Genomic DNA, 24,317 nt, shown 5'->3' with positions numbered 1-24,317 from the left:
TTTAATGAATTTAACTTTAGAGGTGCACTGAAAGATAAAAACAGGGACAGTGCAGATGAGTCATCAACATGTTACCTATATTAGCCTAATTTATTGACCCCTTGCAAACCACAGAAAAGGTGCATTCAAAATCTTATTCAAGGATTTGGCAGCACCCCTAGACTTTCATCACGGTACCCACTTTGAGAAAGGCTGACCAAGATGGCACGTTGTTGAGATTTTTTTCTCACCATTGCAAGGACGCTTCATCGTGTTTTCTCACTTGGAAGGGCATCTAAGACCACCTAAGTCATAATTTTTCTTTTTTAATCAGAATGTCCTGTTTATCTCATTGTGGGGACACCTATGGCACCACGTCCTCTCGTTTTAGTGATGATTCTCAACCAATAGGCCACCTTGCCCCTCGCCCTCCTCTGAGTCTGCCAGTGTCCATGGCGCTCTTCATAGCCTTAAAAAGCCTTTATTGTAGCATGTCTAATATGTTTCGTGTTCAAGGCCATGCACAGTTAAGGATTTTTAACTCGGTGAGAAGCAGTGAACGGATATTCACCGCTTCTCAGGCTATTGAAACTCAATCTATTATAAAGCACATTCGATATTTGTGTTAATTTCCCCACCAGTACCACCTTCTGTGTTTGTACTTTTTGAAGATTGCAGTAGATATGATTCATTAATGTTTTGTAATTAATCATAAGCATGCACATAGGGTTTTATGTGAAGGGCACATGTTTAAAATGTGTTTTACCTTCATTTTACATATTTGTAACATCAGGACAAAAACTGCACCCTAAATGTGGGATCACCCACCAACCTGTAGACACACACACACGTTAACTACCCTACTTATCCTAATGGGTCGCAAGGAGGGAGCTGGAGCTCATCCCAACGGTCAGCAGGGCTGAAAATATCAATTTCTTAAAAAAAAAGTCAATCAATGGAAACTTTTTGTGACCCACTGACAGACCTGTACCTAAATACTTGAAGGGAAAGCCACTGATTTTTAAATTAAATGGTTCAGATGTAAACAAACTCATTCAGAGTGGTTGGATGTGCTCGTTCTAGAGAAACTTCAGAGTCAGAATTATTAACAATGGTGGTGATAGGAACCAGACGTCTGAAGAATTTAACACCTCTAAAAGCTTCTCAACAGAAAGTTATTACATGAAATGGTTAGATATACACTGTCTGATGTCTGAGACATTGTTTTATAACAGTTTTTGATTAAGTTGTGGCTTAAACAGTATTTTAATCCATTTATTTTAATCCATCCATGGCGGAAGGGTACATGCAGGGCATTCTAAGGCAAACAATAGTCCCTAAAGAAAACATTTTTTTTTTAGATTTTCTACTCTTTTACCATCATCGATATCACCCTTTAATACAGCCGGTTTTAATCACACATATAAAGCTGTTTAATGACCCCCTCCACCGAGTCTGACAGATGGCGGACGTTTTTATGAGGTTTTGTCCTCTCAGCTCGAGAGTTCACAGCTCACTAAACCTCAGCGCACTCACACCTGGACACATCTGGACAGAGAGGGTAAGTGACGTGAGGGGACAGGTACGGACCACGTGGTTACTTAGCAACAAGGCGAAAAGACTGTGTTGCTAAGAAACAGCCGCGGTGCTGCACGTCCAACGATGCGGAATCGTGCACATGTTGTGGAGTAAAAGGAGGGAACAAAACGCTAAAACTTGTCCATAGCGCAGCCGGCATGACGAGTACAGCGCAGCACAGACAAAAAGCGTGACACGGACCGCAGCGCTGCACGCAGCCCGCCGTGCCCCTCTGAACGCAGCGTCGCCGTGTTTATCTCTCGCTCTCTGAACGCCTTCTCTGCTCAGAGTGCTCGTTCCGCTCACTCGTCCTCCTCTCAGAGCTGCAGAGAGCCGGTTCGAATCAGTCATCGAACCGACTCTTTCGAATCGGTCTGTTCCAGTGCATTAAATGATTAATTGATTCACAAGTCAACTCAGTTCGTTCTTAACTCGTCCAGTGAGCGAATCTGAAATCGCTGATTTTGGTGGAGACTACGAAGCCCTGCTGGTGACATCCTGTATAAATAAAAATAACGTGTGGCCACGACTTAGTAAGGTGTGGGAACGAGATCCTCATGTGTGGCCACGACTCAGTAAGGCGTGGGAACGAGATCATGTGGTCAAGGCTTGATTATCTAATTCACCTGCCTTATTAAGTCGTGGCCACACATTAGGATCTCATTCCCACACCTTACTAAGTCATGGCCATGACTTAGTTATCTCATTTGAACGCCTTACTAGGTTGTGGCCACAACTTAATTATCTCTTTCCTACGCCTTACTAGGTCGTGGCCATGCATTATTTTGATTTCTAGAGGATGACACCAGCAGGGCTCTGTAGGAGACGGACGTGGAATACACAAAACAAATATCAGCATGATGAAGCAGCTACAGTCTACAGAGAGAAAATGTAAGCAACTTCAACAGAGCCCCTCTAACATTCCTTATGGAAAAAGATCTGTAGTAGAGTTACATACATTTCTACAGAAATCTGACATATGGCAATATACATACATACATACATCATCTAAACAGCTTATCCTTCTGGGTCGCGGTGGGGTGCTGGAGCCTATCCCAGCTGTCATTGGGCGGAAGGCAGGATACACCCTGGACAGGTCGCCAGTCCATCGCAGGCCCATATGGCAATATATGAATTTCAAATAAACATGGATATCCAATATATTTCCCATTTTCAAATATGGAACATATATTTCAGCCATATATAAACATATATAAACATATGTGAAAAACATATTTAACAATAAATGATAGAAAACATTATTCATATATGGACTATTCATATATGCTAGCTTTAACAATTAATTCTGGGATTTAAACCTCCTATCAGACATATGCATTGGTTTTCCTACCTGTCATACACACACACACACACACACACACACACACATATATATATATATATATATATATATATATATATATGTGTGTGTGTGTGTGTGTGTGTTTGATACTTACATATATGTACACAACGTATATTAATAAATATTTTAAAATGCCCCCTGTCATTATTCTAGTTCTTTTTTATTGATAAAGTGTGGTGATTCAGGTTTTATTTGTAAAAGATTAGTGTTGTTTTCTAGTACATATTGTATTAGAAGCCGAACGTGAACAGTACGGAGACGTTCAAAGTTCGAACTTGTGAATCGGTTCAAATGAACGATTCGTTCACGAGTCGAACATCGCCTATCAGCGCATTTTAGGCACTGGAGGGAGGGATGGATTGAGGGAGGGAGGGATGAAAGGGGAGCCCTTGTTGACCACCATATCTCCATCTGCTGTCAGTGACTGACTTAAAGCCTTTCGTTTTTTGCCCCCACAGTCAGCCTGTAAGAGCACTAAGCCAGGTAACGTGTTCAGGGTGAGGGTCCTACTGCGTACAGGTTCCTGCTTTCCTTTTTCTGTACATTCCCTCCTCCAGCAGAGCGCTGGCCTAGCTGACGGGCATTTAGACCTGGTTTGTGTATGAGGGCTGCTCCACGGACCAGAGGAGGATGTGCCTGCAGGACAGCTGCTGCTGTTCCCACCTGGAATACCCATGCACCGGGGGACGAGCAGCCGGAGAAAAGTCGTGAAAAGTCCGTTTCGCATCGACTGCGCGGGGCTTGCGGCAGCCTACTCACTGTACACGGCCGAGCTTCTCACCTGCGATCAAGGTACGGTGCTGAGAGTTGTGTCCCCTCACCAAGAACACGTTTATTCAAGCTTAACCAGAGCACTCTTAACATAAGGGTGGGGCAGGTACAGTGCAAATAGACTTTACTGCTGAGGGTGGAACGATACGCGTTTCTGTAGAGTCGGTACGATTTTCGATTCTGAAGTCAACATTTGATTCGATTTTTTTGGTTTTTGATTCTACAAACTCTGCCACGGCCTACTACAGCGACTGGTTTGGCTCAGAAAAATACACATTTAATTTTGAAACTAAGTAGCGTGTCCTTGTGCAAAATATGCGCTGTATATGCTGTATCTGAATTAATTGGTCAATGAATTGATCACTGATAGCAGCTCCTGCCAAAGATGGCAAATAAAAGATGCTCAGGAAAGACCCAGGTGTGTATCGTACAGTTTACCGTCTTACCATTTTCCAATCTCTCTTGGAATTGAACAGACTGTTTTTGTCCACTGCTATATGTAAATTACTTCTGTTCTGATTGCTCCTTATTGCACCTCATTCAAATAGAAGACTGGGTGGAAACTCTTTATAACTTAAGCAAGAATAGGCGGAGCCAAATTGCTGTAGGCTGAGTGGATGGATAAATGTGTTGGCCTTGGTGACGTCACAAAAACACTAGCACTTTTCTTCAGCTAAGTTTCCGTATGTCAGCTGCAATATTAAATGCAATGCAATATTTTTTGAAAAATAAAAGAACCTAAAAAATAGAGCTTAGTAATTTATATTTTCAGAATCTGCAGTAGCCTGCCCTGTTAACACTTGCACTGTAAGTTAACGCTGCATTGTCATTATAGTGAGCTGAATCCTTTCTGTCTCCAACTGTTTTAATTTTAAGCCACTTTAGGAGCGTAATATTAGCGGCCTAATGTTTTTTTTTTCATTCAAAAAAACATCTTCTACTGTTATAATGTCCTACAATTTGAGCATTTTATTGTTTTTTCTCCTCAGAGTGCGTTTAAATACTGAATCTCAGAATGAAGCTTGGCTATGGGTGCAACACAATGGTTACAACTTATTTATCAACAACCTGATTGGCTGCCGTTTGCATTAAGTTTGTCCAGATGTGTCAGTTGTATGTGTACATTGTTTTCTCTCACCACATAATATTTCATCATGACAAATTCTCTTTGATATAAATTGTACAAAAATTTAATTGAAAAAAACAAATTGGCATATAATTTTCGCCTGACGCCACAGCTTGTTACATATATGCCATTTAGTGTGTCTATTCTCACATGTCAACTGCATGGATTTGGGGAGTGAATGGCATGTCAAACAAGTTTACATGACACATTAAAACTCTTTTATGTCAAAAAGTTTAGTTTTCCTTGATATGGGCCTTTTAAATGTTTTCAATTCTCAATACTGTATTGAAACTCTTACAGCTTAATTTGCTGCGCATTTAAATGTGAGTTAAAGTTTCATATCAGATTATAACTGTATAAAGTCACATAGTGATGTGTAAAGTATTCTGATCTTCTAACCTCACCTCACATTTCCTTTACTGGAAGCTTAATTTACCGGTCTCTGTACATTTCACCATCCTATAACATACAGCGCACTGTACCTGTATGAGAGACTGATATAGAAATGCTTATGTGGGGCAGTGCGGCCTCTTCTATTATTATCTTTGTTCCATTTAATCCTTCTTGCCTCCATTGAAGATTGCAGGTGCCAAAGTTCTAGCAAGTACCAGCACCTCGGTGGTTAGTGGCCGCAATGTACGAAGGTGGTCTGGTAGCAGCGCGCTGAAGCAGGGACCTAATGCTGTTCTCACTCCGAGCAGCTGCCTTCTGATACATGTTTTACACAAATTGACTTCTAATCTGCTAATAGTGTAAGCCCTGGATTTGCTCAGTTAGTCAGGAGTTTGATGAGGCGCATGAGCCATCATGAAATATCCATTTCGGGTGGGTGTTTTTCCTGCTTTGTTCAGCCAGCATAAATTTGCATTATTTGTAATGTATCACATTTGTGAAGCTGTGGTTTATAGTTCAGTGTGTCATGGTGTCACAGTCGTTCATATTCATGCTCGGCCTTTCAGGGGAGTTTTTCTTTCATTATTTATTTTGGTGGGAAGGCAATCAGAGCATCAGATCATTTTTGGCTGCACACTAAGCATACTTTGTTCTGTAGTTACACATGGATGGCACTGAGCGTCCGCCCCACTTATCTAATTCCACCCCCACCCTTCCTTTCTCTATATCCTGTGAAATGTGGCTTGTGTTTGCCCTCTGTGCCTTGACATTTATCCAGCTTAACTCTTTCAGTGATGTCAATGCACTTCTATTCCTGTCAGTGTGAAACAGATTCATCAACTGTAAATTATGCAAATTACCTCTGTTCTGATTGACTGATTTTCACTGTGCCTCATTCACAAAGCGGTCCGGCTTCAAATGCTCTAACTTCAGCATGAATGGGCGGAACCAAACTGCTGTAGGCTGTACAGGTAAATGTGTTGGTTTTGGTGACAACACAAAAAGGCTTGCAGGTTTTTTAGCACCGTTCAAAAAATCTCCCTGGTGGTGCGCTTCCGATTTGGAGTGGGTGATTTAGCCAAAATATTATTACAATTCCATATCATTCAACATCAGCAATTATTGACCATTACTAAATGTGCAAGTGCAAAACTTGAATAAACCTGAATACTTTAAAAATAATTTTGAACCTTGAAGAAAACAAAGGCTTATTGTGTGGCAGACTACAAAATTATCATTATCAACATAGACCATGAAATAAGTAGCATAAATGAAAAATATAAAAAAAAAATACTCTCCTAACTGTCCTGCTGTTATAGGGAAGAAAATGGGTCAGATCACCTCCTGCTGTTTTTCATTGAAAACACAAATTAGTGATGCACATCACAGGTTCTACAACATAATGTGTTGTGTTGCTCCCATATTCAGTTATATTTGGCACTATGCCAATGTTCCAAATTATTAATTGGCATTAAAAGACAGAAATACAGTGGACCACAAACGCTGATGACATCACTTTCACACATCGCACCAAGCCATGGGTTTTGTAGGTCAACTGTGTTTTAATCCTCACAGTTATACTGCTGAACAAAATATTTCAGTATTTCTATTGTATTCTTAGCTTTAGTGTGAGTCTTGTTACACAAAAGGTCCATCTTTAAGTCATTTTTAATTCATTATCAAAAATCTCTTTGAGGCAAATTGAAGGCAAATCAGAACATTTTGAACGCAGCCAGCAGATGGTATTGGTCTGCGCTTTCCTTCCCGTTGCAAGGGGCCGTGTTTCAAGCCAAGGATGCAGCCAAAGAAGGCTGCATTTCTCGGTGGTCACATCACTGAAGGCTGCCCTGTTTTGTAAGATACAATGGAGCTGAGAAATGCGTCCTTGGACTCGGTTGATGTATCCTTCAAGACCTTCAGCCATTTACAATCCTTCATGCACAGTGCAAGAACAATTAGCGAATGGTAGTGATGAAATGTACATTTTAGCCTGACGTTTTTAAACGTAAGATTTAAACGTGTTGCGCTACTCAAGTCAGAAAGCCATACAATGACACTACATCCTGCTCAGGCCATCTCAAATGTGCTAACTGAGCACTGAAGAGGAGCCTTTCTAGTGCTGCCAAGGTCTCTCAACTGCAGCCCTTACATTGAGATGCATCTAGTGAAAGGCTAGACTTCTTCTGCCTCACTTTTAGCTAGCAAAATTTGCCTGGAAATCTCCACCTGGTTTGCCAAAGTAGCATTTGTTCGAGTTCAAATTGAAGCCTCCACTTCTAACACTGGAAAGAGGAGCCGAACGTCATCAAACGTCATCACTGCATCGAAAATACCTCAAACATCTGTCATCGATATTGAAAAAATGACTTTACAAATATGTTACATAAAAGCACTGGAACCTTCAAAAATATCTGCAATTATCATTACAGTTTTCATATCAATTTGGTTCATTGTTGGAAAAAAACACTGTATTCATTGTATTGATAGTATTTTTTAAATGGGGTGCACTAGTTCTTTTGTCTGTTCTAGCTCATCAAACCTTGTGATGCACATAGTGTATCAAGAAAATGTATTTAATTTGTGCCCACCCCAGTCCTAATTCTGATTCTGATTCTTTAGGGTCCCAGGTTTGCTTGTCCTATGAATGGGGCTGCGCTGTGCCCAGCTCAGCCCCCCTTGCCCCAGTCAGGACTATGCAGTGCCCTTGTGCCCTCCTGAATGCATTGGCCAGCGGTTTGCGAGAGCAGGGAGGGTGGAGGGGGTCACCGAGGGCGCGGTGGAAGCAGCGGGATGCCCCCGCCGTTCCGGATAGCGGTGCTGGGGGCGCAGGGCGTGGGCAAGTCGGCCATTGTGCAGCGCTTCCTCCACGATGACTACAGCGAGGCGGCCGTGTCCAGCCGCGCGCGCAGGGTGCACCTGTCCGCCGCCGTGCTCAATGGCCACGTGCATGACCTGCAGATCACAGACTACCCGGCCATCAGCAGCTTCCCCGGCAGCTCCCTCCAGGTATGAACACACAAGTCCGAAAGCTTCGTGGAGCTTATTCAGTGCAGAGCATTTGGATCTTAAGCGGCGCTGCACACAGTATCTATTATTTAGCAGGTGATTTCTTACCCTGAAGACAGTGTGGAGAGATTTCTCTGCGCACTGCAGCTGAAAAGTGGTGTTAGATGTGAGTTGGTGACTATGATAAAGAAGAGAGGACCTCCCTCTCTCTTCCTCTCTCTCTCTCTCTGTCTCTTGCTCAGTGCTTCATTAATTTACAACCGAGTTGTCTGTTTCTTGTGGTTTCATCTCTGAGAGTTTACTCCCCTCCTAAAGCTTTCATTAAGGGCAGCGTTCACATGACAAATGGTGTATAGTTTGATTAACAGTGATGCCACAACTGTACTTGAATGGGAAGGAATCTTATTTCCTCTCTCTCCCCGTCAATACAGCGCAATGCAGGCCAGGTTGGGCGTCTTTTACCATACTGCGCACAAGTCAGATGACTCTTCATTTAGTGAATTCATTTAGAGTTTTTTTTCAGGAGATATTTCTGAGGAGATTAGATATAACATAGTCCTCTTGCAGGAGGAAAGGGAAAGTCACAAGAAAATAAGTGAAAAACAAGAGATTGCAAAAAATATTATTAAAACATAGAAAGAAATGGGACTCCTAACAACCATGCAAAAGCTGTTAAACCACCAAAACTGTCACCAACTGATAAACAGTGCTTACAGCTTTCATCTTTGAGAGAGAGGAGAAAATCAAGCTCCACTCTTGCTGCAAATCTCAAAAAATCCACAGATGTTTACGTCCATCCTTCCACTGTGAGAAGACAACTCGACACTATGAGTCAGAAAGGATGTGTAGCTGTCAAAAAGCCCTTACTGAGAAAAGGAAATAAATAGAGAAGCCAAAAAAGATGCACATTTGCTAATCTCAGAACAACAAGTCCTGACCTCACCATCACTGAATGTGTTTGGATCACTTTGATCATGAGAAGCAGAAAACGCAACGAACTTCTAAGACTGAACTTTGGAGGTGTATATCACTACGGATTTCTTTGAAAAAAGCAAGGCAAAAAATGGACTCTCTAAATACTGTAATAAATTCTTTTTTTTTCCTGACATACAAATAAATGTCTGTAACTTGTACACAAAATGAAATAAAAGAAGGGTGATCTAAGACTTTTGCACAGCATTGAAGGTCACATATTAGGTCACATTTACAAAATTGGGCAGTTAACACTCTACTTATTCTTCTACATTGTTGTGGCAGCTTGAAAAATAGTGGTAATGTGTGTATGCACCTTTAGTTTAACAGTCGCCTCCTAGATGGTGTACCAGAATTGACTTTGACTAAAACTGGGGAAGTTGTAGTAACAACAAAAATAATTATAACGATAATAATAATAATAATAATAACATTGTTTTTTATTTCATTAAATTATTTTTTTATGTCATTTTTCAAGTCATAAAGTCACAGTGCAGTGCTAGCTCTTTTTGTCTGGCTACAGAAAAATGCCCAGCGTTTGATGATGCTTGCGATTTTGCTTTTTACACTTTGCGACGACTCATTTTGGTGCAGCATTGCTTTACATAAATTTGCATTCAATTCTAAAAGGCTAGCAGTTGTGTCATCTGCATACATCTGTGTTGCTACAGTTCAGTTTTATAACCACAACCCACCGGCGCAGCCTTAAACAAGGCCTGAATGGTGTACATGTCCCACTGCACATCACTGCCTTCAGAAGGGCATCAAGTAAACAAATACAGCTTTTTACTGCATGTTATTTATTTCAATTTAACCCCTTTAACATCTGTATGTGTGTCTGTATGTGGACTCATAGTTACATAACGTACTACTTAGCAGTTACTGAGTAATTTTTAGAGTAAATAATGTGTTAAAGAGGCACTCCAGCCAAAATGAAACATTTAAGCATCGCTGCATCTGTTGTGAACATGCCTGCTCTCCTCCCACACCCGTGCTGCAACAGTCTCAAGAGTGAGATTTTCCAGTTTAAGGACCAGGAAACCCTCCTTTCTGATGATGTATTTTGAAGGGCAGAGGAGCTTCTGAATTAGGGGTGGATGCATAAGAGTGGGCGGTTTGATTTTTTTCCCTGTTAACTGGTTAATGTAGAATGAAGCCAGATCGATAACTAGAAAGCTGAATATAATGTCTGTATTTATTATCTTTTACATGAGTGGATCTCTTTATCACAGTGGGATTCCCAATGGCTGTATAATGTAATTGCGAAATGAATGCTGGGTGTGAAATTGGGTGGACACTGACAGACAAAAACACAAAAAATACAAAATCTTGAATTCTATCAAACTGATGAGGCTGAGGGATATAATGCTGCGCTACATAATATTACATTACATGACAAATAACATTTAAAATGCTAGTTTTAGGCTGGACTGCCCCTTTAAGATTAATAAGAGTAATAAGCCTCGAGTTTAAGGGGTTAAACAACCGTAACTGAAGGGTCAACTGTTCACTTGAACTGTCTGAGCTGTGTGTACTGAAGGATGATCTTGATGATGGCTTGTGATATCCAAATTTTACCTGAACCATGAATAGAGATGGCAAAACTGTTTTCAGATCAGCCTAAAAAGGCCTTTGGGAGTGTTTGGTTTTGGGGCAGGCTGTATATTCCAGCACTGTCGTGCTGCCCTCTATCTGTCTTTGTACTGCAGACACGCACAAACAGATCTGTCAGTGAGAATGACGTGGTAGCTCAGCAGCCTTCGTCACAGAGGAGAAACAGCCCGCCCTGCCATCCTTCAGATTTAATGAGCTGCGCTGTTTTGCTTGACTGATACGTCTTGTCAAAAAACAATAACATACCGGCTGCTCAAAACACTTAAAAAAGACGGTTCTTCAAGGGCTCTTTAGTAAAGGCAGTGGTTCTATTTAGAATCTTGAGCTCCGTATACACTCTTAATAATAAATAAAAACAGCATTGCTAAATAGAACTATGAACACTCAAATAACTATTTGCATGCATAAGTGGTTCTTTTCATTGTGAACTGGTTCTTCAGATTGATGGAGAATGTGTTGTATATGGTCCTAAATGGAACGTTTTTGAAAATGGTTCTATTTAACACCAAAAACGGTTCTGCTATTGTTACGACATTAAGCTTGTAACAATACAAAAAATAAAATAATTCTTTTTGGTACCATACAGAACCATTTACAAAAAAGGTTCTATATAAAACCATATACAACACATTGTCCATCAATCTGAAGAACCATTTCACAATGAAAAGAACCATTTAAGTGTGAAATAGAACTCACAGTGCTAAAAAGAACCATTGCCTTTACTAAAGAACTCTTGAAGAACCACGAAAAGTCGATCCAAGTGGATGGAAATGCATCAGAGTGTCTCAAGCTTAGAGAAATAGTTTAATGTAGTTGATCAGCCTTTACTTCTGCACTGGAGCTACGAAGCTGAGGTGGACAAAAGTACAGACAAAATTCAGGCTTCAAAATGGCTGCTACTACTGGTTTTAGCTAGCAAAGTACTTTTGTCCATTTTTCTAGAGAGCATTATGTAATACAGTGTGAGAAACCCCATAATCGTGTCTGTTTGAGATTACTTAACAGCTCAACATGTTCTGTGTGAAATGTGTCGTGATTTAGGTGCACAGTTTGCACAATCAGTGCTCATAAACTTCCATTACTTGTTAGCTACATTAGCCACAATACAAAAAGTGGCAAACTGTGAGCACCAAATGTGTCTTGGCTGATTAACTAGCCTACATTTGGGATAAAGGGCAAATTGTGTACATTTGATTTTACACCAAGCTATTCCTTTTTACCAGAGTGTAGCTTTCTCTGTGGTAGTCTTTCACACCTCTGGCATTTTGTTCACAACCCTCTCCATAAAAAAAGTGTTTTCTGTTGCTGGGAGGCACATTTTCTTTTTCACAATAAGATCCAGCTCCTTGAAAGCGAGGAACTACCTGCCAAGTCTCTGCTGTGCTCTCCGTTTAAAAATAGCGACCGAAATCCAATCAATGGTAGTCAATAATGAACTGGTTGAAATTCATTCTCACCTCAGCGTGATATGAATGATTCGCCTCAGATGGTCTGCCGCATCCGTCTCCCTCACAGCCCTCACCTCCTTTTCTCTGTGGGCTGCTGCCAGACACAGGGGTAATTACTGGCAGTTTGGAAATGAGCATTGCTGAAAGATTTTAGCTGTTTAGGAGGCATTTACAATCATTCAGAACCTGTCAGGTTCTGGAAAAGAACGGCAAGGCAAAGGCACTAGAGGTGAATGTGAGTATACAAATGATCGTACAACAGTAAATACGACTTGCCTAATGCCTCTTAACTATTTCAGCAGTGTTATCAGTATCAGTATAAAAAGTATAAAAAGAACTTGACATTCTAGTAATATGTTAGCGCTACATTTACAGCGATTCACATGAACATATTTTGGCCCTTCTAGACATTTAAATTTCTCTTAAAAATGTTTTTTGTTTTATGTGAAGCCTGTTTTGACTTGTAGCAATAACTGTTTCAGTAAAGAGCTCTGACATAGAGCTGCTGCCACTGTTTTCCATTTCTAACATCTGACTGAAATGCATTGGTTAGACTAGTATTCACACTCAGTGACATTTTTTTTCCTCATAAAATTGGCCCCACCCATTGTAAAGCCAAACATATTTGGTTGATTCCATTAGTTCCTGTTTATATTAGTGATTAATCTGACATTAGGCCAGTTCAGCTCCTGAAGTCCTAACCAATGGGAGAGCACGCTTGGCTTTATCTATCTAGATACCACTGTGAAAAAAATTCTGAATAGATTATTTTCAGCTGGGCACTTTAAGAATTGAACCCTTTTGTTTCCAGTCAAATAGTTAACAATGAAATAAAATTCTTGCAGTTTGCATACAACAGGCATTATGATTATATTAAGTAAAAATGTAGTGTTTATTTCACAGCAATCATTAGGCTTTCTCTGAAGGCCTAGAAGGCCCTTAGGGTTCACCATTGTTCTTTAGTTTTGCACTGGTGCTACAGCATCACACGTAACCTTTAACAACTTTGAGTTGTTAAGTAATCTCAAACAGATGCACCTTAAATTTGTTTTTTATAGACAACAGTGTGTGGTACAACATAAGCAAGTCTATTTGAGATTAGTGCTGTTTAGCAAACGAGTGTAAGGATTTCAGCATGCAGTTTGCAAAGTGGTAACTGCTATGGTACAAGCTTCCTTTACCTGTCAGCAACATTGGCCTTCGTAGCTTTAGTGCAAAACTAAGAAGCAAACAGACATCAAGCATGTGTTAGCTGATTGACTGCATTCGGGGTAAAAGAGAAAACTGTGTACATTAGATTTTCCTGTGAACTATTCCTGTAATTGAATTCTTCTGTAATAACACAGACTTATGTATTGCATAAATCAAATGTGATGAACTGCATTGCAGTCAGTTTGCGGTCAATTTTAACCCCACAATTTCCGCTGTTTCCCAGGAGTGGTCGGACGTTTGCTGTCGAGGCATTCGCAGCGCCCACGTCTACATCTTGGTTTATGACATCTGCTGCTTTGACAGCTTCGAGTACGTCAAGACCATGCGCCAGCAGATCCTGGAGACCCGGTACGTGCGTTGCATAATAACACGGTCCTTTCATCATCATCATCATCATCCCGTCCATTCACCCTCTCCCTCCTCTTTCTCCACTCTTTTGTTTGGTATTGCACTGGCTCCCTTTTCTCTCACAGCCCCGTAGCATCTTTTCTCTCTCTTCTACTTCTCTCTGTCCCTCCTTTGATGTCTGCTGTGATTCCGCTGATGAGCAGCGACCCCCGCTATAATCACAGGCTAGCACAGACATGTTACGTTTATTTGCCATTCAGATCAGCATCCACAGAAATGCCTTCCCGTTTCTGCTCCCCTGATTGCAGAGGTCATCTGCTTCCATCTCTTAGGCCACTACAAAAGCCCTGTGCTTTTAAAATGCATCTTCTGCATTTTTCTTTTGTTTGATTTTTTTGATTCCTTTGAAGTCCACGTATGACAGTGGTTTCACCTAATTCATTTTCACATGAGCACTCTACATCCTCTTTTTATCCCTTAGACAGGCTGTTTTTATTACTGTGTCTTTAAAGCAACACTATGTAAGATTTGGGGATTTGGAGACGTCTCTGGTTGAAATAAGTAATTGCATGCACAGAAGAACATTTGTGCTTTGGACCCCACAAGCGGATCAAGTGGACTTTTGCAAATGTGTTGAAAGAGTATTTGAAGAGAACTCAAATATATATATTTTGCTTCATACAAAAAGCAGTCTGGGCTTAAATGAATTGCAACTTAGCAAAGGGACAGGCAATGGCTGAATGCAACCTGATTGGGATTTTCTTTACAGAAGACAGTGCACTTGGCATCCTATCAGATTGTTTTTTTCCCATGTTAGCACTAACTGCCGGGTGTTGGGTGTTCTCATTAACACGGGCCGAGGTGCACGGCTGCCCGTCACCTAAGCCTGCTGCACACATCCAACAGGGCTTGTTTGTTTAATCAATAAATCTCAGAGCAAAGCTGGCAGCTACAAAGCCCACTTAGTGTCAGAAAGAATTGCAACAGTTTGTGCAAATGATGCACGCTAGAGGCCACGCAGGGCTAATCACACACACAAACGGTGACTGAGCCCCTAAAATAACACATGGTGTGTGTGTGTGTGTGTGTGTGTGTAAGAGAAAGAGTATGTGAACAGCAAGTGACTGTGTGCATGTCTTGGTTTCCTTTATTTAGTTACCAGTCAAAATGGCCATTAAGTACAAGTTACTCATTTTTCAGGAAAAATCTGAAAAAAAATCAACGCTATTGGAACAAAACCTCATATCTCCAAAATGGAAACTTTACAGGAGAGAGAAAAAAACATTCTTAACTTGTAATGGAAGTTAATGTAACAAGATTTTTTTTCCAAGTAATTTTGGAGCATTTCTGTTGGTGCTGTCATAATTTCATTAGAACACAACTGGAGACAACAAAAATGGAGATACAAGGTTTTTCCCTGGGAGTAACAATATGGTTAACATAAAATTACACAGAAGCCACCAACAATATCAAATTTATCAGTATTTAATTTGCCCACTCTTTACTTTTGTGCCCCTTCTGCCACTTCAACTCTTCCATCCTTCAGATCCTAAAACCAACCAGTTATACCGCTCTGTTCTCCCTGGGTACATTGCGAATGTCCTTTCTCATACAGGAGATGTCTGAGTAGATTCTATATCAAGTAAAATCTGGAATTTTAAATGTATTAAAGACTACAGAGGATATGGGACTCCTAACAACAGTGCAATCTTTGAGAGAAAATCAAGCTCTACTGTTGCTTCATATCTGAAAAACTCCACAGGTATTCCTGTCCATCCTTCCACTGTGAGAAGACAACTCAACACTATGGGTCTGAAAGGACATGTAGCTGTCAAGAAGACAGAGAACTTTACTGAGAAAAGGAAACTAGAACGAGAAAAGGTACTAGAACAAAGAAACTGGACATCTGAGATGTGGAGGTTTTTATGCATTGATAGGTCTAAATGTGTAATTGGTACTACGTGGATCACAGATCCTTCTAAGACTGAACGTTGGAAGTGTGGAAAAGTCTCACTGCAGATTTCTTTGAAAAACTGAAAGCAAGTCTCCTGCAAAGAATGGAAGTTGTAATAAAGACAAAGAGTGGACACACTAAATACTGATAAAACTGATATTATGTTAGTTCTTGAGGCCTCTGTGTCACTGAAAAATGTACTTAATAGCTATTTTGTGTGGAAAGTAACAAACTGAGTGGTGGTCTCTGACTTTTGCACAGTACTATGTATGTGTGTGTGTCTGTATGGCTGGGGGGTATTTGAGTTGTGTGGATATATTCACTAGATGCTGGTTCATTTTCCCGCTGGCCGTGTGTGTGCGTCTCGTCTGTCACTCAGAGTCTGATTGATTGGTAGCTATGGCGTCAGCCGTCAAGGCGCGATGGCAGTCTGCGCTGCTGACACGCACTCATGTTTTATCGATCTCAGCACAACACAATTAAGTGCGCTGAAGCCGACACACCTCACTGCTTCTCTCACACACACTCAAATTCACGCGGGAGCTACATGACTTTGGGTTTGCTCGACAGAGGCGCTAACAGCTAGAAAAATCAGCCCACAGCTGGCTAGCACTCCGTTCCGTCTCTGATAGTTCCTGTCTGAGTGACAAATTATGACGGTTAATTAATCACCAACAAATCAACCACAGTCCATCATTTATTCCAAGCTGTTGTTTTGCCATAAATCTCACTTAGTCTGAGCTTGTTTGTACGCCTCACTGTCTGGATTTGCACCTGCCAGCATCCGTTTCTCTCTCAGCAGGATAAAATCAACATTCATTTTGTAAATCCAGTAGCATAATTAACTTATGTTGTTTCTCTTTCTGTTGTTGCCTTGTGTTTAGTTTGTGAATAACCAAAAACAAGGCAACAACAGACTGAATCATTTAACTTTGTCCATCAGGCCTAGTAAATGGATGAATGAAGCAGTGGAAAGATGAGCCGATAAGAGTCTGGAGTGAGTGAATAAATGCTAGAGTGCACAAATTCATGCACTAAAACTTTACATGTTTCGTGCAAGTAAATGAGTGAGCTCATCTTTGCCTAAAGAATGTAGCCCTACTTTGTTTTACTCTCATAATGGAAGTGGACTGGGCAAAGAGGCAGTATGTTTTGGCCTGATTCACTTCCATTACGTATGAATTACAACTTGAAACCCAGCACACAAAATATTTCTACACTGTAAAAATTGGTTCAACCTAAAAAAAATAACTTCATGTGGTAACAAGCAGTCTAACTGGTTTTATTCAACTTGAACATTTTGAGTAATTCAATGTAAAGCACAAACGTGTCATCTACATGAACAAAATCAATATTCAACACCAATTTAAACCTCAAAAGCACTTCAAATGAACTTCAATAACTAAGCATACAGGTTTCACCTTTTCAGTGTAGGCTTAGTTACTGATTAATCCCAATAGAATTAAGGAGTAAACGTGTAAAATAATGAAAATAAAATTAAAAAATCATCTGTCTGTGTTTCTTGGAGGTACACTGTCATCACTGTCGCGACGGTGATAAGAGGTGGCAGATCCTCAGAGATCGGAGGCTGGAACTGTCACAGCGAGTGATGGATGAGTGGAGCTCAATCTGGCGGCTCCTGTCACACCACTGAGAGGCTTTACTTTTTTCCTCACCCATATTCAGACAAACTCCACCTCCTAAGCTGGGATTGGCTAGTAGTGTTTACTCACTAGTTCATACTGTAAACTACTAGACAATCAAAAAGAAATAATAGACAATTCATGAGCAGAAAACAAGCTAGCGCAGGAGACGAGGTACTATGAGCAAGGTGCGAAATACAAGAGGTCCTGAGGAGTACAGGACCCCCTAATTAACCTCTTGGACTCCCTGAATGTCTCAAAATCTAAATTCTGGAGGGGTCCCTAAAAATAAACTTGACGGTATGCTGTTTGTCAGAGAAAAACAGACCCTAAAATACAAATTCAGGGATTTATTCATTGTTTAGCCGCTTCACCCACAGTTTGTGAGCTTCTGTCTTTGGTATTCTTACTAACTAAAGATGCAGCACTGGTCTGCCTCAGGGTGGCGCTGTAGCAAATTGGTTCACTCAGTTAGTCCTTAATAGCTTAGCTACTGTAACTATGCCTGGGAAACCTCTAAAACTTTACAACATGGCATAGCATTTTTGTAAATCTGAAAACTTGTCCAGTTTTCCCAAGAGTACTCACTTCTCAAACTGAAGGCAGGAATTAATGTGTGGTACACCACATTACCAAACTAGAAAAGCGCATTTCCAGAATAAGAATTGTTAAACTAAACATTTTGTTGCCATTAAAGCTATCATCAACGCCGCTATGGTGAGTCAGCAGCCAGGCAATGCTGGAGTACCCAGCCAACATGGGACCCCCCAAATATCAGGTGCAGGAGACAAGATACAATGAGTCAATCCTAGCACAGCAGATGAGATACTATGCCAGTTCTAGAACAGGAGATGAGGTTCTATGAGCCAGTTCTAGCACAGGAGACGAGGTACTAAATGCCAGTCCTTGCACGGTAGATGATGTACTACGAGGCAGTTATAGCACAGGAGACGAAGTACTATGTGCCAATCCTAGCACAGCAGATGAGGTATTACGAGCCAATACTAGCACAGGAGAAGAGGTACTTCAATTGCAGTACAGGAGACTGAGTGTGATAAGCAATCCTAGTACAGGAAATGAAGTACTACAAGCCAGTCCTAGCATAAGAGACAAGGTAATACGAGCCAGTGATGCACATGAGACAAGGTGCTACAAAGCATTTCTAGCACAGGAGACAAAGTATTACGAGCCAATCATACAGCAGGGGATGAGGGTACAATGAGTCCTAGTGCAGGTGACAAGACACTACAAAGCACTCCTAGTACAACAGACAATACACTACAAACCAATCCTAGTGCAAGAGATGTAGTTCTACGAGTACTACAAGCCAGTTCTTGATCAGGAGACGAAGTACTACAAAGCAATCGTCAGGATTTGTCTGAATATGGGTGGGAAACAAAATAAAGCTACTGTGAGTTAATTGCCTTAATTTGCAGAGGCCCACATGTTCATGCACAGAGTTCAGAGTCAGTGATTAAGACAAATTAGCTCTGGACGAGCAGGTCATGTTATGAATTAGTGTCTTTGCTCAAGCCACATTTAAAAAACTAATGAAAATTCTGCTCAAAGAGACTCTTAACATTTTAATTAATTATCCAGGACTACATGTCTGCAGGTTCACAAGGCAGTTTTTTGGGGGACTATTCCACAATTCATTACTTCAAAAAAGCACTTTTCAATATCTCTGCCCTATCTGTCTGAGTCTGTTTCTTTAAATCTGTCAGAGCTGCAGGTCATCTTCTTTGAAAGAGATAAGGAAAGACACAAAAGCTGTGCTCCCCTGTGTGGGAGAGGAAGGGTAGTCTGATAGTTCACCCCTCATCTTTCACTACTGTCCCTGACAGCTCGACACTGTAGCGCTCCGTTAACCCAGCCTGCACATGGAGCGAGAGCACAGAGGAGTGAAGCCTTAGAAATCACCAGTCTGCCTTATTAGGGCTCAAAATGTTCAACTGAGGTGTCATGTTTTTGGATGTGGAGTTTTTATGCATTTGCCAAGTTTGTCCTATGTTCAGAAGTTCACTGAATGGACTGAAATTTTCTTTTTTCCAGATCACTAAAGGTCAGTTTCTTATTTCCATGGTTTCTTAACTGCCTCTAGTAAAAGATAAACAATGGATGAAAAGCACTGTATTGATCACTGATTTTCTTTTTCATTGTAAACAATGAGCAAATCATCACAACACCAGAAGAAAACTCTTACAGCTCTTTTTCAGGTTGATTTTTTTTACCCCATTTAAACATCAGCTGCCCTTTATATTGTCTGAACATTTCCTGATAAATTGACTAGCAGAAATTTTCAAAAGCAAACCATTCAAATGTAAATTCTTGCATTAAGAGATGTTCGGTTGTTTTTACCTTCACCTATAAAGTTACTGTTTTGAAGGATTTGTTCCGACCACAGAGTCTGATTGGTTGAAAAGTATTTTCCCATTATATCTGAGCATTTTTTACTGCACCTGTATCATTCCACGGCCCAGTGGTTGCTAAGTGGTCGGAACAAGCAACTTGTGGTGAAACTACTTTTTGGTGAAAGAAACTGCCATAAACTGGCAAAACTAAATTGCCCCTAGGTGTGAGTCTGTGTGTCTGTGTGTGCCCATCTGCCCTGCGATGAACTGGCAACCTGTCTAGGGTGTTTCCTGCCTTCTGCCCAATGGCTGCTTGGATAGGCTCCAGCACCTCCTGCAACCCAGGAGGATAAGCAGCTTAGATAATGTGTGTTTGTGTGTGTTTGTGTGTGTGTATTCGAATAGCATCACAGTGTGATGATGTGCAGCAGGGTGTCTAAACTTTTTGTCTTGAGGGGCCAAAGTACAACATCTGTGTTGGGCCGAGGTCCAAAACGACAAAACAATATATAAATAAAAAAGGCAGGTAGGATTCAAAGGAGTTTTTAAAAATGTATTACAACAGATGTGTTACGCTATATTTTGATACTAAAATACTCATTTAACCAGGATAATAAATTATATGCTATACAATAATAAGAAATATATAATGCTATATACAGCAGTAGGAAGGTTGGTGGGGGTATTGTATTCTAACATATACAGATATCCAAATGATGTAGTTTAAAATGAGGTGTGTAGTATCTTGTAAATTAGTAATGTTTTGTAAAGTTTTTGCAGCATTAACTCATAGAAATCTTTGTGTCAGAGGGTGGAGTTCTGGAGGGCTAAATCAAATGTCCTCTTGGGCCAGCTTTGGGCAGCCTGATGTTACTTGGGTTAACTCCATCGCTCTACTTTTATACAGCTTAAATCTTCTCAAAACAGTAATGTTTTTTTATGCTGTGCTTTGCAGGGTGATGGGAGCGTCGGAGACCCCTATCCTGATTGTGGGCAACAAGCGCGACCTCCAGCGAGGCCGGGTCATCCCACGCCACAATGTCTCTGACCTGGTGCGCAAGAGCTGGAAGTGCGGCTACGTGGAATGTTCGGCCAAGTTCAACTGGCACATCCTGCTGTTGTTCGGCGAGGCCCTCCGCAGTGTGGGCTGTGCCCGCTGCAAGCACGTCCACGCCACCATCCGCTTCCAGCGGGCGCTCAGGAGAGAGCGCTGCACTCTTATGTAAGAGGTGCCACTTTGGTGGTACCTCTCAAACGTCCTCTTGGGCCAAATTTGAGACGCCCCCGCTTTCTCAGAGAAACCGAATTACACCGTGGTGAAGATAGCTTGTGGTCAGCGATTCAGGATTCTGTCAGCTATAAATCTGTGGTGCACTAATTAACACCTGCAAGTAATAGTGTGTTCGGTAAGTGCTGATAAGTGAGTTTAGATGATGTTATCCTGCACACCAAAATTTGCCAATATTACACTTCAGGGCTTTATTTCATGAAGTGAAATAACTCCACAAGTCAACCACCCAGGAATGAAATCAGGTTTTATGAATTAGGTTTTAAGAATTGTTAAATTTTCACAGTCCTAGCTTTATCTGTAAGACTAAGTTGGAAAAGGAAAGTGTTTATGAATTTGAAAGGCTATTAAAAGTCATTAAAAAATTCACAGAACTCGAATTGTGAAAGCTACCATGAGTAGATTTTGATCAGCTCTATCCTAATAGAATAAAAGGATATTACGATTAGGAGACCAGGCATTATCACATTACTCTGTATAGCTTCAAATCTGACCATCTAGAACAGGGGTGCTAAAGTGCAATGTTTTTGGTGGGCTGAAAAAGATAAAAAGGTATACGAATAAAGAAGATAGCTAGGTTGCAAATTGGGTTTTAACATTAGTCTACACTATACTTGGTTTTTAAAATACTTTAAAGGAAAACCATGGACAAACAAAATTTCCCTCACCTTTTTTAATAATAAATAATAAATTGGTGACTTGCACATCTGTGGAGGCACCATTAATTCTGAACAGTATACACAGGTTTTGGCAACATATGTTGCCATCCAGATGACGTCTTTTTCAGGGAAGGCCTTGCTTATTTCAGCAAGACAATGCCAAACCACATTCTGCACCGATTACAACAGCATGGCTCCAAAGCAAAAGAGTCTGGGTGCTAAACTGGCTTGCCTGAAGTCCTGACCTGTCACCACTGAAAACAACTGTACAATTGTGCCAACTGTAAAGTTTAATGGAAGAGGGATAATGCTATGGGGTAGTTTTTCAGGGGTTGGCCTAGGCCCCTTAGTTCCAGTGAAGGGAAGTCTTAATGCTTCAGAATACCAAGGCATTTTGGAAAATTGTATGCTTCCAACATTGTGGGAACAGTTTGGGGAAGGGCCTTTTCTGATCCAGCATGACTGTGGCCCAGTGCACAAAGCAAGGTCCATAAAGGCATGGCTGGGTGAGTTTGGTGTGGAAGACCTTGACTTGCCCTTACAGAGCCCTGACAGCAACCCCATCGAACACCTTTGGGACAAACTAAAACGGAGACTGCGAGCCAAGCTCTCTCGCCCAACATCAGTGTCTGACCTGCTCTTCTGAATAAACGGGCAAAAATTCCCACAGACACACTCCAAAATCTTGAAGAAACATTAATGCCTATGGATTTAGAATAGGATGTCATAAAAGCTTCTGTAGGTGTAATGTCTAGGTGTCCCAATACTTTTGTCCATATAGTGTAACTTTCTAGCAGTCTAAAGCAGATGTCTGCTCAGGCCAACTTATGGGGCCTTTGGGCAGCCCTGTTCTAGTGACATGAAATCAGACTAAAATCAATGAGCCTTTAAAAGTACTCACAGACAAAAACAGGACTGCAATTCTTTTAGTAAATCAGCATGGTCAATTTGAACCTGGTTTCATTCCTCTTGGTGCTCAACTTTTGAAGCTGTACACTTTAGATAATAAAATGTAATGCCAGATTTCATGGTGGAGGATGACATCATCTACATTTACAACTCTAAACATACAAAATGCACTGTCACTTACTGGCGCAAGTTAACAGACCAGGGATGTGCAGCTGACAGAAGCCAGAATCTCTAGCTATCTTGCAGTTGCCGAATTGGAGCTGTGGCAGGCGAGCTCTGATCGCTTTCTTGCCAAGGAGCCTCTGTCTTGGATGTTTTCAGCGAAGGACACACACTCCCTTCAGACAGACTGCTTTCCGATGCCAAGAGGAATCCTCAGATGCTGCTTCTCCAGGAAACACTCCGACTGAAACGCCTCGCCGACAGCTGAAAGCCTCAAAAAAGATCAGCTTTAATATTGTTACTGTTGAAAATGCAAATAATGAGTTTCATTCATGCTGGGACTACTTTAGGAAGCCCATCCCTGCTTTGCTGGGCTTATGTTGATGGATCTTCCAGTTCTGTTGAGCAAAAATGCATCTCCCTCCTTACAAGGTGTGCATGTACCACACAGGGGTGCAATACACAAGAGCACAAATAAACGTATGTGTATGCTCAATGGATACTTCCATGTTAGGACTTATCTGTTTAGCTTGTTCAGATACAGTTTATCTCTGGTATTGTGTTGTATGCCAAGGCATGAATTATGTCCTAAATTTTCCCTCTGATGACACATTAGAGCAGGAAACAGGTCAGTGAATCATTTTGTATAGTTTATCAAAGCGAAAGAGAGGTATAAATATGGGATCCTATGAAACTCAATTTCAACCTGACCCCATTTTTCATTCTGAAAAACAGCACAATATTGCCAAGAAGAGTGGTCCTATGTGAAATTTACAAGCAGTCATTCCTTTGATGATATCTTAAAAAACAAAAAACTTACAAACAAAACTGTTTTTTAAAGCTTAAATCTTAAGTCAAATATCGCCCCCCTATCGAAAATTGTAAGAGTTATGGATTTTACGTAAAAAAGAGCCTGGTCAGAATAAGAGAGGAGAGTTATATGTGTATGGATTTTGTTTATTTTCAGAAGATGGGGTCATTGTATAAATGGCTGAATGCTGACAGTGGATAACATCTTGTTTGATCAATCAATATTTATGGCTATTCTTAAGCCTAGTCTTAGGTTTCAAAATATATTTTCAGTGGAGGAACCCACTGAGAATATGATTTATTGTGCACTCTGCCTAATCTGCGTTTTCCCACTGATAAATTATTATCTATTCCCCTCCTGGGACGATAGAGCAGCACAGCTAAAATATTTGAAATCCAGATTAAAGAAACAAATGATTCATTTGTAAAGAGGCTTATCTGATATTGTATAAATCAAATTAAGGTACTTGAAGGACTGAAAGTCAGACTGTACTTGTTTGCACTAAAACTGATAATAAATCATCTTGCTGGTATCAGACAGTTATGATTATTTATTGTGCAGTCCAACAGTGAGGCATTTCTTTTCACCATCAAAGAGAAACATCTGGTACAATAAACATCATTTTAGAGGTTATTTCAAAATCATAACAAGTGAAAGACATTTGAAAACTGAATCATATACTCTACCCTCTAAAAAGCATTGTTTATTATGGCAACTCCAGTGAGAAGAA

At 40.7% G+C, this 24,317-nt stretch overlaps 1 protein-coding gene across 1 annotated transcript; it reads left to right on the top strand.

Annotated features, from left to right (window-relative positions):
• The first annotated feature begins 7,985 nt into the window (after positions 1–7,985).
• LOC118814988 (ras-like protein family member 10B) lies at positions 7,986–21,819 on the top strand. The gene is made up of 3 exons (XM_036580910.1): positions 7,986–8,216; positions 13,686–13,810; positions 20,714–21,819. The coding sequence occupies exons 1-3, from the start codon at positions 8,001–8,003 to the stop codon at positions 20,982–20,984; spliced, it is 612 nt and encodes a 203-aa protein (XP_036436803.1). The 5' UTR covers positions 7,986–8,000; the 3' UTR covers positions 20,985–21,819.
• The last annotated feature ends 2,498 nt before the right edge of the window (positions 21,820–24,317 follow it).

The sequence above is a fragment of the Colossoma macropomum genome, unplaced genomic scaffold (genome assembly GCF_904425465.1).
Source record: "Colossoma macropomum unplaced genomic scaffold, Colossoma_macropomum, whole genome shotgun sequence".
NCBI classification, from domain to species: Eukaryota; Metazoa; Chordata; class Actinopteri; order Characiformes; family Serrasalmidae; genus Colossoma; species Colossoma macropomum.
The sequence above is the reverse complement of the archived record's forward strand: the minus strand, read 5'-3'. Positions and strand labels throughout refer to the sequence as shown.

What these genes read in the sequence shown, in the direction of transcription:
- LOC118814988 (XM_036580910.1), top strand. Translation starts at nt 8,001, where the DNA reads ATGCCCCCGCCGTTCCGGATAGCGGTGCTGGGGGCGCAGGGCGTGGGC. An exon ending in TCCCCGGCAGCTCCCTCCAG is followed by an intron (nt 8,217 to 13,685) that starts GTATGAACACAC and finishes GCTGTTTCCCAG; the next exon opens with GAGTGGTCGGACGTTTGCTG. An exon ending in CAGCAGATCCTGGAGACCCG is followed by an intron (nt 13,811 to 20,713) that starts GTACGTGCGTTG and finishes TGTGCTTTGCAG; the next exon opens with GGTGATGGGAGCGTCGGAGA.